This window comes from Haliotis rubra, unplaced genomic scaffold (genome assembly GCF_003918875.1).
Source record: "Haliotis rubra isolate DU_JTF1 unplaced genomic scaffold, ASM391887v1 Scf680, whole genome shotgun sequence".
NCBI lineage: Eukaryota > Metazoa > Mollusca > Gastropoda > Lepetellida > Haliotidae > Haliotis > Haliotis rubra.
Genome location: NW_025767391.1, coordinates 397,394 through 410,474, shown reverse-complemented (window position 1 = coordinate 410,474; position 13,081 = coordinate 397,394). Strand labels below are relative to the sequence as shown.

General features: G+C 39.3%; 1 protein-coding gene across 1 annotated transcript; it reads left to right on the top strand.

Annotated features, from left to right (window-relative positions):
• The first annotated feature begins 6,458 nt into the window (after nt 1-6,458).
• LOC124258063 (baculoviral IAP repeat-containing protein 3-like) lies at nt 6,459-8,725 on the top strand. Its single transcript, XM_046692139.1, has one exon. The coding sequence runs from the start codon at nt 6,533-6,535 to the stop codon at nt 7,490-7,492; it is 960 nt and encodes a 319-aa protein (XP_046548095.1). The 5' UTR covers nt 6,459-6,532; the 3' UTR covers nt 7,493-8,725.
• The last annotated feature ends 4,356 nt before the right edge of the window (nt 8,726-13,081 follow it).

The window sequence follows — 13,081 nt, the reverse complement described above, 5'->3', positions numbered from 1 at the left end:
TGGATGAACTTTACCTGCGCTTGAACCGTACCTGTTTTCTAAAATACACTCTCCACGAAAATAGGGGCGGTGGGGTAGCCTAGTGATTAAGGCGTTCGCTCGTCACGCCGAAGACCCGGGTTCGATTCCCCACATGGGTACTATGTGTTAAGCCCATTTCTGGTGTTCCCCGCGGTGATATTGCTGGAATATTGCTAAAAGCGGCGTAAAACCAAACTCACTCACTCACTCACTCCACGAAATTAATGAATGCAACTGTAGTAGTCACTAGAGGGTTACTCTCAACAATTCTTTGATTGAATTACGTCATACTTATAACCTAAAGGCATTACATGGTCTTGTTTTAAGTGACTCATACCCGTTATTCATACAGTTTTCGCTACTTGACTTTGTTGTGTTCACTAAACTTGTATGACCTTAATAAAGAATATTTATTTCACAACACAAAGATAGCGCTTCTGTTATCCATGGAAGTAATACTAAACTCGCCTTGGCCTCGTGAAATCGGAAGTGTATGAGATTACGGTCGGTAAGCACTGTAGATCCTTTTTATCCACATTTTGCCCAGCATAACACGGATTCCCTTGTCTGCACAATATTGGTCTGAGACAAACGGCTGTAAGAGCTCTAGAGTATTGCCATATTTTCATTAGCATTTCCATTACATGGAGATGAAAAGGGGCTTGCACTCATTTTGCATATTCTGCCCGATTTCCTTTGCCCTTTGCAGATTATACATCTCCATTTCCTTAATCACAATCTGCTTCTCACACGCTTTTTAAACAAACAACACTAGCATAATACAATTACGAAGTGAGAAAACACTAACTGGTATCCTCCCACTATCATACCGACTGAATCTGAAACCTGCAAGGACCCTCATGAATAATGTGCTCCACGGTTGACTGAATCAACATCGGAGGCGTTTTGTCTGGACCTTTGGTTTCAGGTTGTGCAGTAACCGTTTGAAATGGCTGACTCGGATAGAGCCACGGTATGGCTCGGTATTAAGAATATTTTATTTTACTATGAATTGTGTTACCTATATGTGTTCAACTTGTGAGAAATTAATACACTATAAATGGGTGTCTGTAATCTCACTTGGGAGTGCTTGACCAGTCAGAATACACTAAGTGACCGTGACGGAAAAGTAATAGATTAAACACACATTCGAGGTTCATTGGTCTATATCCCTATAGCTGTGAACGTGGTGCCTCTGCGACGATATTCTCCAGTTGTATTGAGTCAGGGTACTTGCTGACACACCTTTAAGTGTTACTCCAACAACAAACAAAAACAACAAGCTTTGGGCAAGAGAAAATATTCTCACCCATTTGCCCCTTTTTTAGCAAACATGGTGGTGTGAAGCTAAATTGCCATCGAGCGGTGATTTACGGAAGTCGTCAAAAGATTGCTTTTATTGTCGTTTGACAGACAAATCTAACTAAAGTACTCCTAATATGTATTTCAACAAACCTGCTAGCCAATACAATATTGCTATGACTTCTGCACAAGGAATGTGACTGTTCCAGACAGTCGAACGTCATGGGGTATACACCATATGGCAAATTATCAAATATTTATCAAATATTTCGAACAGATAAAGTTGTTCATGTATGCAACTTCGTACGACCACATCATATAAACCAACATAGTGCTGTGCACGTCCTGACTATGAGTCGAATGTGTGTGTGTGTGTGTGTGTCTATATTCTGGTGACACAAAAACTGATACCATATCAAACGCCTGTTATTTTGAGGATATTCCATGCTGTAACTGTTTTCGTCCTTTGTTTCGTTAAAGTGATTTTGTTTGGTGATGATGTAATTCTGTTTTTTTTTGTCAGCAATATTCTAGTTGTTTGTTCTGTAAAAAGACAAAGCAGAGGTGTTGTGGCAAGGATCTACGCTGTTGGGATCCGCTCAAAAGCGGTTCATTGATTCGTATGTGGCAGTTATATCCATTGTAGCTGTGCTTATCAGCGAGGGTCCGTGGTGTGCTCTATATGTAGACTTATGCTATATTAAGACAGAGTTCTGGAATGTACCACAACCTTATGGGCCTTTCCACTAAATGGACGGTGGGGTAGCCTAGTGGTTAAAGCGTTTGCTCGTCACGCCGAAGGCCCAGGTTCGATTCCCCACATGGGTACAATGTGTGAAGCCCATTTCTAGTGTGCTCCGCCGTGATATTGCTGGAATATAGCTAAAAGCTGTGTGAAACCATACCCACTCGCTCACTTTCCACTTTCGGGAGTCCAAATATTACCATCTCTGTCTTCATGGCTGTAATCATTTTTGTATTAGTGATTTGAATCAATTTGTAAATAACAATTGCAATTGTTGATTACATCATATTGCTTTGGTTGTTGGTTTCACACAGGGCTCTCTTATGGACTCCCGGTTAACCTTTAGGTTCAGCTAGGAATCAACAGGTAACAGTATCAATACCCGACGCATTATAAGTCTAGAGACAAATTCTAATCTAAGATGCTGTGCTCACAAACTTGGACACAGGTCGAACTTGATTGAACGCACGATCACAGACTCCTGCTCAACCAAAGGGATGCAACACTGACAGCGAGTTGTGGCGCCTTAGATTACCTGGCCACACGCGTCCGTGTTTTCAGGATGCAGTCGTGACAATTTCAGAAACATGAACAAGCTTTACGTCTTCAGATAAATTCTTTTCGGTTTGACTGCAAAATGTTTTTAAACTCTGCTGTCAAATACCCGATTGACCTCGTTTCTCAACACGTGATGTCATAATGATGAAAAACACTGCTTTTGATAACCCACGCGAAACCAACGAGCAAGGGTATGGTGAGTCGAACCGTTGGTTTCTGTCAAGATTTACTGGTGGGATTCATTCTTATGCTTATGTCTTCATGACCGGCCCTGATGCACTAAGGATATACAATAGGAATCCACCCTTCATTCCTAACATCACTGTCACATTCTGTAGGACACTGTACATGTTTATCTAAAGTAGAACAGCAATATATGTCTTTATATGTTATAATTGATTAGGGCTGTTTATTTTAATTGAAATTATATTTTTGGTGCTTGTTTCCAGTAGCTATTATATAATATTATTCAGGGTCCCGATCCACAAAGCGTTCGTAACGTTACGATCAGTCGTAACTCTATAGTGTAACATAGGCTTACGAATGTCGTAGCGCAACGGACGTTTTGTGGATCGGATTCCAGGGTCATGTTCTGGAATACGCTACTGCCACTGGTGACACTTTTAATGCAATTCGCATTTTTACAGCGCAGTTCATTTATTAATTATCGTAGAATTTCTCTCGACTTATTTTTTTAAAGTTCCAATGGTAGAACACGGAGTTAGTAAACTACTGCCTTTTGAAAGCCATGCTATTCGCAAAAGGCAGCAGACAGGATCGAGTGGTCATGTTTGGTGTATACATACATTTTGCATTCACATAGATCCATGCTTACGCCGACAAGCATTGGATAGTCTTGAACAAGCTGGTTATTTAGTCACTTCTGTAGCTGGATCAATGCTGAGGCTGCAGTTAACAAACGAACGCTCAGATATATATAACGAGCGCTTCTCTCTAATAAAGAAGCGCTAATAAAATCACTTTACAGTGGCATGTATGACCATTGATGTCAATTCACTTTTGGTGAACTTCAAGGATACGTCAAAGTACATATGTACAATGAAGTTATATTATGTGTAAACTATTCACAGACATAATTCAAAACATATTACAACTCTGAAGAACTCTGACAGATTCGATCAGCAGATCAACATCTTTGCCTTCCCATACTTCTGCTGTGTTTCCCATCTCCCACCCGCCCACAAGTTTGATTTTTAACATATTACATGAAGTTGTCCATGAACCGGATTGGTGAACAACCTCTAAACAGCTGATATCAAGGCCGCTCCAGAAGAAAATATAAAAGTATACACATGAGAAATAAGGGAGATTTTGTCTCTTATACTAATTTTAATCAGGATCTGCAGCTGGAATAATGCACAGATATTGTAAAGCTGTCCTTCTAATATTTATTTTGTAATATTTCAAATCGGCCTGGTTTCTAAACGTGAATATGAATACATTTTAATAGATTTTGTGAACTATCGATGGATAGGTTTGACTTTGCCCTCAATAATGTAATGATGCATCCCGTTTTGTAAAAGTATGAAATATTTCTCAGAGTAGTTTTGCAAGTGAAGGAAAATTGTGTTTTGACAGACTTGTATCGACGGTCCAGTGACTGCAGACTGACTCCTTTGAGTGGCATTTAGAATTGGTGTGGTGATTGGTTTCATTGGTTCTCCACTTGTACAGATTCTCAACACACGTCGCGTATCAGCCAATCAAGAGCGAGTACAACTAATTGTTTATGAACAGTTAACAAGGAGACAAAGAAACAAAAGCTATTCATATCGTTCATGATCCTATACAAGCACACCCTGAACTTTAAAGTACTGTGCATGATCATCTTGGTCCGTGTATTCGCGCATCTTACGTGACTCATGTGAGAGCGGGATTTTCGTCTTAAGTTTGGGCGATTCAATATATAAGTTCACCAAACTGCGATCGTTTTGCGACAAGAACAATCGCTTCTCAGCTGATATAATGCCCAGGTTCTATCTAATCTCTTGTTTGTAACGAGTGGCATCAGCAACAATACGGTACCGTTCTTTCGTCAATCATCGTTGTTGAAGTCCTTTCATCCTTTTAATTTATATGATTTATATGAGTTCCCGCTTGCTCCTGTTGGAGAGAACTTTAACAATGATAGGTCGATTTTTATTCCCTATGTATTCGTCAAGGTTCCCTGTTCTGTGGCTTCGTTTTTCGTCGTCTATGCTTAATTTGACACCAATATCACAGGCTGATTTGCATACAGTTTGGTCTTTTTTTCATCAGTTCATCCCAAAAATAAGTATCATATTTCGTCTACTGTACTGGTAGACTTCATCAAGTTGCATATTTTGCTAACGAAGTTTCTCATTCGGTTATTTAACCTTACTCTCTAGTTCTTTTACTTTTGTTTGTATCTCGTTTAGAATTTGAAAAATATACCACCAATCAAAAGTTTAGACTCACTTAAAGCACTTATTACATGTTATGTATATATGTATGGTAACATCGAAGATGAATTTCTCCACTAACTTGGGGGAACCAACTGAAAACCATATGCAGATGAATTTCACGAGGATCATGCATCAAATTGCTGTAAAGCATGTGCAAATATCATGCATGTGAACAGCTGCGTTTTGGTGTAAAGTTTTGTTACGAATTCGTCAATTTTCACCGAGTTTCATCATTTATTGAACTCATGACAATAATATTTGCAAAGTTACAAATTTTGTTTTACAATACATCAGTTCATGTGTAAACAGTACCTTTATACAGTATGGAAAATTTTGCAAAATTTATTTTAGAACAGTTGACTTAAGTAAATGTCTACATTTACACTGGTGAGTCTAAACTTTTGATGGGGAGTATAGGTTGTCATCCATATTAGCTCTGATCTGTGGAACAATCGCACTGGCTAGAGACTGCACAGCTTTGTCCATTTCCTGGGTCGATTTAAATACTTCAATAATTTGAATAATCAAGACACGAGATTATCTGGACAATTAAAACCAGTGGCCATGATCGTTTACTGAACACGTAAGAACACCTTTGCGCACTGGCCAAGGCCAGCTATGTTTGTCTGCATCTATATTTATTAGAAAAATGGTTTCCGAACCAAAGCGACTCACTGTACTCCATATATTTATCTAAAGCGACTTCTTAAATTTACGGTTTCGTAGTCCTGATTAGATACAGCGTCTGTGAAAAACACCCGCCGATCTGGTTTAGGATGGTCATGTGTAACACATTAATAATTACGGATAGCCTCATTGCATGTTGTGTTGTCCTAACACTTGTTTAATCTTTTCGCCAATCATATGAATCATTCCGAGTGGGGTAGTAAAATTGCCTGAAGTGTCCCTAGATACGCTTGTCCGACAGTAGTTACCTCCCCTTAACTATACTTTCCTCTTGAACTATCATGTTATATGACAATGTTATACGGTTTTACCTCTTAACATGACAGAAAAATGGCGTTGTCATTCAACTACTTATCATCTGAGTTATATCAGCTTTACATGGATATGGGGCAAAATATTTATCAGGATCCACAAATACATCATGGGGTTTTCCCAATACAGATAACAGCCAAGTCGTGTCCCCATTTACTCTTTGTTACCTGTGTGTATAACAGGTCAACTCCCTTAACACGTTGGTGTGGTAGACTGGGAATTTATTCAAGCCACTGAAAACAGACCTCAGATAGATAGCATACTACATACACAATGTGCATCAAACAATAAACAAATGTTCATGAACAATATAATGCAAGTGTGCATGTGCCTCCATTATGGATCATGTGTCTAATTATATCTCCACATCACCTGTAAACGTAACACACGTCACTGCTAAAATCAGTAATTCATCAACAGTGCCCTGTACGACGTTACATTACTTGTACCTAGACCCACTATGGACGTCAGTGATGCTGTAGGAGTTTCCCCCGCCGTAACAGAAAGCCAAGCGCTTCAAGGTGGTGTCAGCTTCGATGAAATTATGGACACGGGGGCACCTGGCGAGGCTACCACGGAGAAAGAGGCCATTCAGTCTCGACTTGCGACATTTCAACACTGGACGGGAGTCACGCTTCCTTTGCAGCTTGCTGTAGCTGGATTTGCATACACGGGGGAAGTGGATAAAGTTGTGTGTACCTTCTGTGGAATAATGATGTACAACTGGACAAGTAAGGAAATACCTCTTGAGGTCCACAGAAAATATTCTCCTGATTGTCCTTTCTTGAAGAAATGGTTCCCGATGACGGAAGGGGAAAGGTCCGCAGCACCACCTGGGGAGCGAGTAGGGTATGATGCAACAAAGGCTAAACACAAGGAATATATTACCTTTGCACAGCGACTGTCTTCCTTCGTCGGCTGGCCACTTACAGGGGACATCCATTCTTCACGAAACATGTCGATGGCTGGGTTTTTCTACATTGGATCTGCAGATAGAGCGAGATGTTTCTACTGTGCCCTTACACTCAGAGATTGGGACACGAATGATGATCCCATTTTCACCCACAAACAATGGTCTCCTCAATGTGGCTATATCAATCATATTACCAGCGTCGCCGTCAAAACAAGAATACGTTCACAAGGCAACCCGTCTGGAAATCGCCTCCAACAGTCATCGAAAGCCTCTGCTGCAAACTCGTCTACAGTGACAATACCACCAGGGATTAACAGAAAAGCAGAAGGTGCATTGTCGAACCCAGGGGGCACCTGGGAACATTCGCCCTCTGTTCAAGCTTTGTTGGATTTTGGATACTCGATTAATGTGGTTCAGGAAGCTATTAAAAAGCACAAAGAAAAATATGGACATGATTTCAGGGATTCAACAGATTTGTATCGTGCCATTGAAGAAATAGAAAATTAGAATTTGTATCAGGAAATTACCAACATTAATCATTTTATGTTCGCTAGAAAATAGATTATTGGGATTATCAAATGCAGGAAACTACATTGAGAGTAAATGTACACTCTCATTATTATACTTATTCTCTTTCCTTTTACCTTACGAAATACAAATATTTTTAATGTGATGTTTGAAAGACATCGTCTGATTATGTATGCATGTGCCCGTTTATTAATCCCTTCATCAATGCAATATGTGCCAAATGCCAGTATTTGTGTTCCTAGTATTGCGTGACATTATTTGTATTGATTGTCAGTGACAGAATAATATTGAAACGCTGTCGAGTGGCCAGATTGTAACCGAAAGCGTGATTTAGTTTCCTCCCTTTGTTGTTGACAAACACGATCGTCGCCATCATCATTAGAGAAGTTTCTGGAAGGGAGAGCTCACGTTTAACGATTCATTGATATTGAGTGGTCATTTACTGACATTTTCACAGTTCAGATCAATACAAAATCTTTTTACGGTTGATATATACGTCTTTAAATTTGGAAATCACACGAATCCTTGAAACAGTTCACTGGTGCCTTAATGATCTTTTGTGTTTGGAATGGAATTTGTTCCAGGTGAACAATTGACTTGACTTAGCAAATGCTTATGACGGGTGCCACCGTTTGGGCAGGATACGCTCACCTTTTCGCGAACACCTGGTATCATCACTTTTTCATAATGATTCATAAACACATGCTCTGTCATCATATCGCATGGTGGCAATCACGGGAGTATTTGGCTCAGACTCGATTCGTTTACAAACAACATCGTACAGCTGTAATACTGCTGAAACAACATATTCTCATGATATAGCCACAGTTGTACAATCAACGCTGCTTTAAGCAGAGATTTATGGATGTGGGAAGGGTTTTGTCGCTTCTATTATGCACCGTACTTACAGTATGGACACTTATGTATCGAGGGTTGTCCACATAAACCAAGTGGTAATCGTGTAGTACCAATGTATGGCCTCACCTGACTTTGTGTGTTCAAATCAAAGTTGTTCCGACAGATAACAGCACATTTTCATTCCTGTTGGTCAAAATTAACAAGGAATAACCAAAGGTACTTCAGCTTTGGACAGGATATAGTTCTTTTTACATCCTTCAAGCTTTTTTGATATTCTTCATTTAATGATCATAACTGCACTCAGAATGTTTTCTCTGATCGTTTTTGTGTTGATGAATAAATATACCAACGATACACGAATATTTGTAATATATACATGTGTGTTTTTGTGTATGTATAAGGCCTACAGCAAAATTCTAGATTTAACTTGATGTACACTCCATTTGGTATTTCGCCTTCTTATTCGAGGACACATTCTGGTACTGTAGGGTGAGTGAAGCACCAAAACGCCATCACACAAGGTCAGCGACCTAATCCACAGAGACTTACATTTCGTTGTTGTCACAAACATTGTTTTGGATTCGGGGCAACGACCACAACAATAACCTCATTATGTCTGCTAGCCATGTGCCTGTGTGGACTGATAGCTTGACAGTTCAGTACTCTGTAACCTGGTTGATAGTGGATAATAATAGAACCAGCACATGTTTACAGCTGGAGAAATACCAGACATGGCTACAATAGGTATTACGATATCATTAGTCCGAGGTCAGTGTCAGGCGATATCGAATCCACTTATATCATTTGTTCGATTGCTTGGCTGAATAATTTTGTTGATGTTTAATATTTACCACATTCTTCTGTCCTATAATGTCACGTGTTCAGCAAGACACATACAATAATGATGCACGAGGTTTACCACACCGTAGCTGATATTTTTTCTCTGTACATGCTAATTGGTACTATTTGAATGCAGATAGTTGTTTTCATTTTGTGAGATAGTGTGGTTTATGTACTTCTAGCATATGTGACTTTACATGTTTTACCAAGTGAATCGAACACGATCCGTGGTCTTCTGGCAACTTATTATCGACTACACAACTGCCAGGAAAATATACTTGAATACTTCAGTAGAGTCAGCCATGTACATTAATATATCCTTAGCTATGCATATATGACCCTATGTATCACTTGGATATGATTACAGATTACGACACATACAACCTAACAAAACCTATGATCTGCTCGAACGGTATCCAGCTGGTCGAAGGCATCCTCCTGAGTATCGAAACAAGATCGCGGAAAATGACCGTTTCATCACAAAATATGACATCCTCATCAGCAGACACCTTTTTTTGCTGTCAATTCTTAGATATTGTTATTTTAGGTCTTCAATCGCAGTTTAGGCTTTAATGCGTCAGTATTTTTTCAGTTATCGTCGAAAAATCAATCTGTACATTTTATATGGAGTTGTTCACGTTTAGCAAACAAACTGTCCATTGCGTTGTGATTTTACTGTCCAGGAGTTGACAGTTTCTAGTTTTAACCGTCAGGTCATCAAACGTTATTCTAGAGATATTTGCTGTTTTGTTACTGCCTACCTGGCGTATTTATTACGATTTTTTTATCTTCAAGTACGATTGTACACTCTCATTGCAGTTTGTACCCTGACTGGGATTTTTTAATGGATGCAAACCTATAAAAACACATATTAATTTGTTTTAAAAAAAACATGCATTCGTTTCACTTTAGCTTTACTTGCCAGCGTAAACACGACATCAAAACGAAACTAAACAAGAGTGACCTCCCTTTCAAGTCACTTTCGCGCGTACTACCGAAAGTTAACTTATTCAAATTCGTGACCGTAATGTATGTTTATTGGATGATAGATATAGATCAAGTACTTCAGTAGATGTCGTGAAAATACAAAGTAATCTGATTGGCTGATTTCCTCGGTCTTTATCGTCGGGTTCCCTAGTATTTTCCCGGTTTCCACCCATCTTATCCGATTGCTTCCCAACCAGTGGCATCGTGGCGGAGCGTTCATCGGGCTCATATGGGCCATAGGATTCAAACATTTTACAAAATCATGTACGATCAGAAGTGTATTAACAAATATACAAATATACATCACCCCAGGAATAATCAAGACCAGGTTATTCCAAAGTATGTATATTGTTCATACTGTCATTTTCAGATATTAGTATTGCACATTCGGGTAAAGCACATCACTAAGCATCTGAAAACCAAGGGACATCTAACCAATGTTGAATGTGCGAAATCAAATACAATGACTTCCTTTGTTCCCACCGGTGGCACCAACAGCGATATGGACAAGTCAATGGCAGTTGTAAAGAAAATAAAGCAGAAATCCAAATGACACAATTAAATTTGAAAATGAACTTGCCGATTTTATCTGCAGACCTCCTTACGAAGACAGTCAAACCTGTGCTGAAGTTGATTGATAAACACCATTCTGGTATTCAGGAATGTGTCAAATTGTCTTTCTTATAAAATAAGGTTGTACACTTTTGACACAAATTTTGAGTTCACAACAGTCTCGTTTCCTGGTTACTGGGGTCCGTCCTATTGCGCAACTTAGTACAATAACCAATTCAGAAATTTAAGACCAACTCATTCAACTGGATATATAAATATTAATCAATATTATTTGATACATCTTATCACTTGTATATTAGACACTACTCCCCTTCTAATCCGTACTCTGTCGTACAACGTGATCTGACAAACGGAAATCTGGAAATCGTGGAAATCTTTGGCGGTCTTGTACGGACTTGATATTATATCAATCACATTGTATGTTACAACAATACACTTGATAAGCGCAAAGAACACATGAATTATGAAACATTTTTACGACCTCATCAAACAGGGTCAGTCTGTGACGTCTTAGCAGAGACCAAATAATAATCTATTATATGGTCTCTGGTCTTAGTTAACGTCATGCTGCCTAAACCTAGCCATAAAATATAAAAATACGATTTAATTAAAGTTTAGACTTAAAATTCATTTGTAAATACCAATTTGTTATGAAACAAGGAATTGGAATTTAGTGTAACCAGAGTTGTTTGTAGTGTCTCTTTTCACTTTCACACGAGAAAATTCAGATCGGCTGAAAAGTAGGTCAGTCTGAATTGGTTCATGAGACTCATGTTCCGGTTTGACCGCTGCCACATATGCGGCAAGTTCTACAAGTCTTCATTTGGCCTCAGACTGCATGTTAAGGGGATCCATCACGACAACTACCGTTTCCATTGCCAAGTCTCTGGAAAAGGGTATCAACAACTGTGGGATTTCAACAGTTAATGCTCTAAAATCCAGGCAACTACATGGACAGTTTCAACACAACTGTAAAATGTACAGTTTGATTTTTCGACGAAAAAAAAAAATTACCGATGCATTAAAGCCTAAACTGTGAATGAAGACCTCAAATAACTATATCTAAGAACTGACAGCAAAAACAAGTGTGTCTGCTGATGAGGATGTCATATTTCGCGTTGAAACGATCATTTTCTTTCGACACTCAGGAGGATGCCCTCGCCTAACGCGCAATTGTAATAAATATCGAGGGTGTCAAGCTATTACAGAAAGATCTGTAACTTTCTAGACCCGTCTGCCAAATGGCAAAACCTGAAATACTTGCAAAATTATGTAAATGCGAGGGAAAACTTACCATTACTCTTGCGCCACGTGTTCTTCTTTCACTGTCCAGCGAGGAAATGGAGTTGCTCTTGGGGCAACTCCACATTTCGCGTGGACAGCGCTTCCACCCTGTGAGGATGTTTGCCGTCAACACTTATCTTTGTTAATCATGAACACCAGGTATCATCACTATTTGGATAGTGATTCATAAACACGTGCTTATGTAGTCGGAATTGGAAATCGACACTGACTTAAGCGGAGATTTCTTATGGGAAAGGTTTTGTCGCTTTGATGTGCTCTAACACTGCATATTAACATATATATTTAAGATCCCCTACATTTGTAAAGAGAATATATTGTGTCTCAAACTCAAACTCCCAACTCCACCCACCCCTATCCCACCCTTAAACCCTTATGGATATATTAAGTAGTCCGCCCCCTTACATTATTATAAAACACACTGCATGGCATAGTGTAGTAAGAGACACCCCGGCTTACAGCACTTGAGTAACATTGAGACGTACATATGACCGTCTGTTTGTATACCAGGAGTGAAATCACTAACACGCCCTAGTTATCTCCAGCTGTGTGCTGAACGATTTGTGTGAAACAACGATTTTCTACTTATAAAAAAAAAGGGAGAACAAATGTTTTTGGTGAAACTCACTCACTCACACACTAACAGCGCGAAAGACCATACTCACTAATATATATATATATATATATATATACTGTGTGCGTGAAAGACCATACTCACGCACGCACGCACGCACTCTCATTCACTCACTCACTCACTCACCCACCCACCCATCCGGGCCCGGTTGTTCAAAACTCGGTTATCTTTTAACAGGCTGTTAACGTGATGTTAAGTTAACACACCTAAGGACCTCCGCTAACTTTTTAACAGTGTGGTTAACTCGCAAATGGCGTTCATGGCTAACGCTGCTTTCATGATGCCAGTTCAGCAAAGAAAGGATAGGGTGTATCGTGGACTGGACTTCGATATTGGAAATTATTCTGACGAAGAGTTACATACGAAACTGTAAC

What these genes read in the sequence shown, in the direction of transcription:
- LOC124258063 (XM_046692139.1), top strand. Translation starts at nt 6,533, where the DNA reads ATGGACGTCAGTGATGCTGTAGGAGTTTCCCCCGCCGTAACAGAAAGC.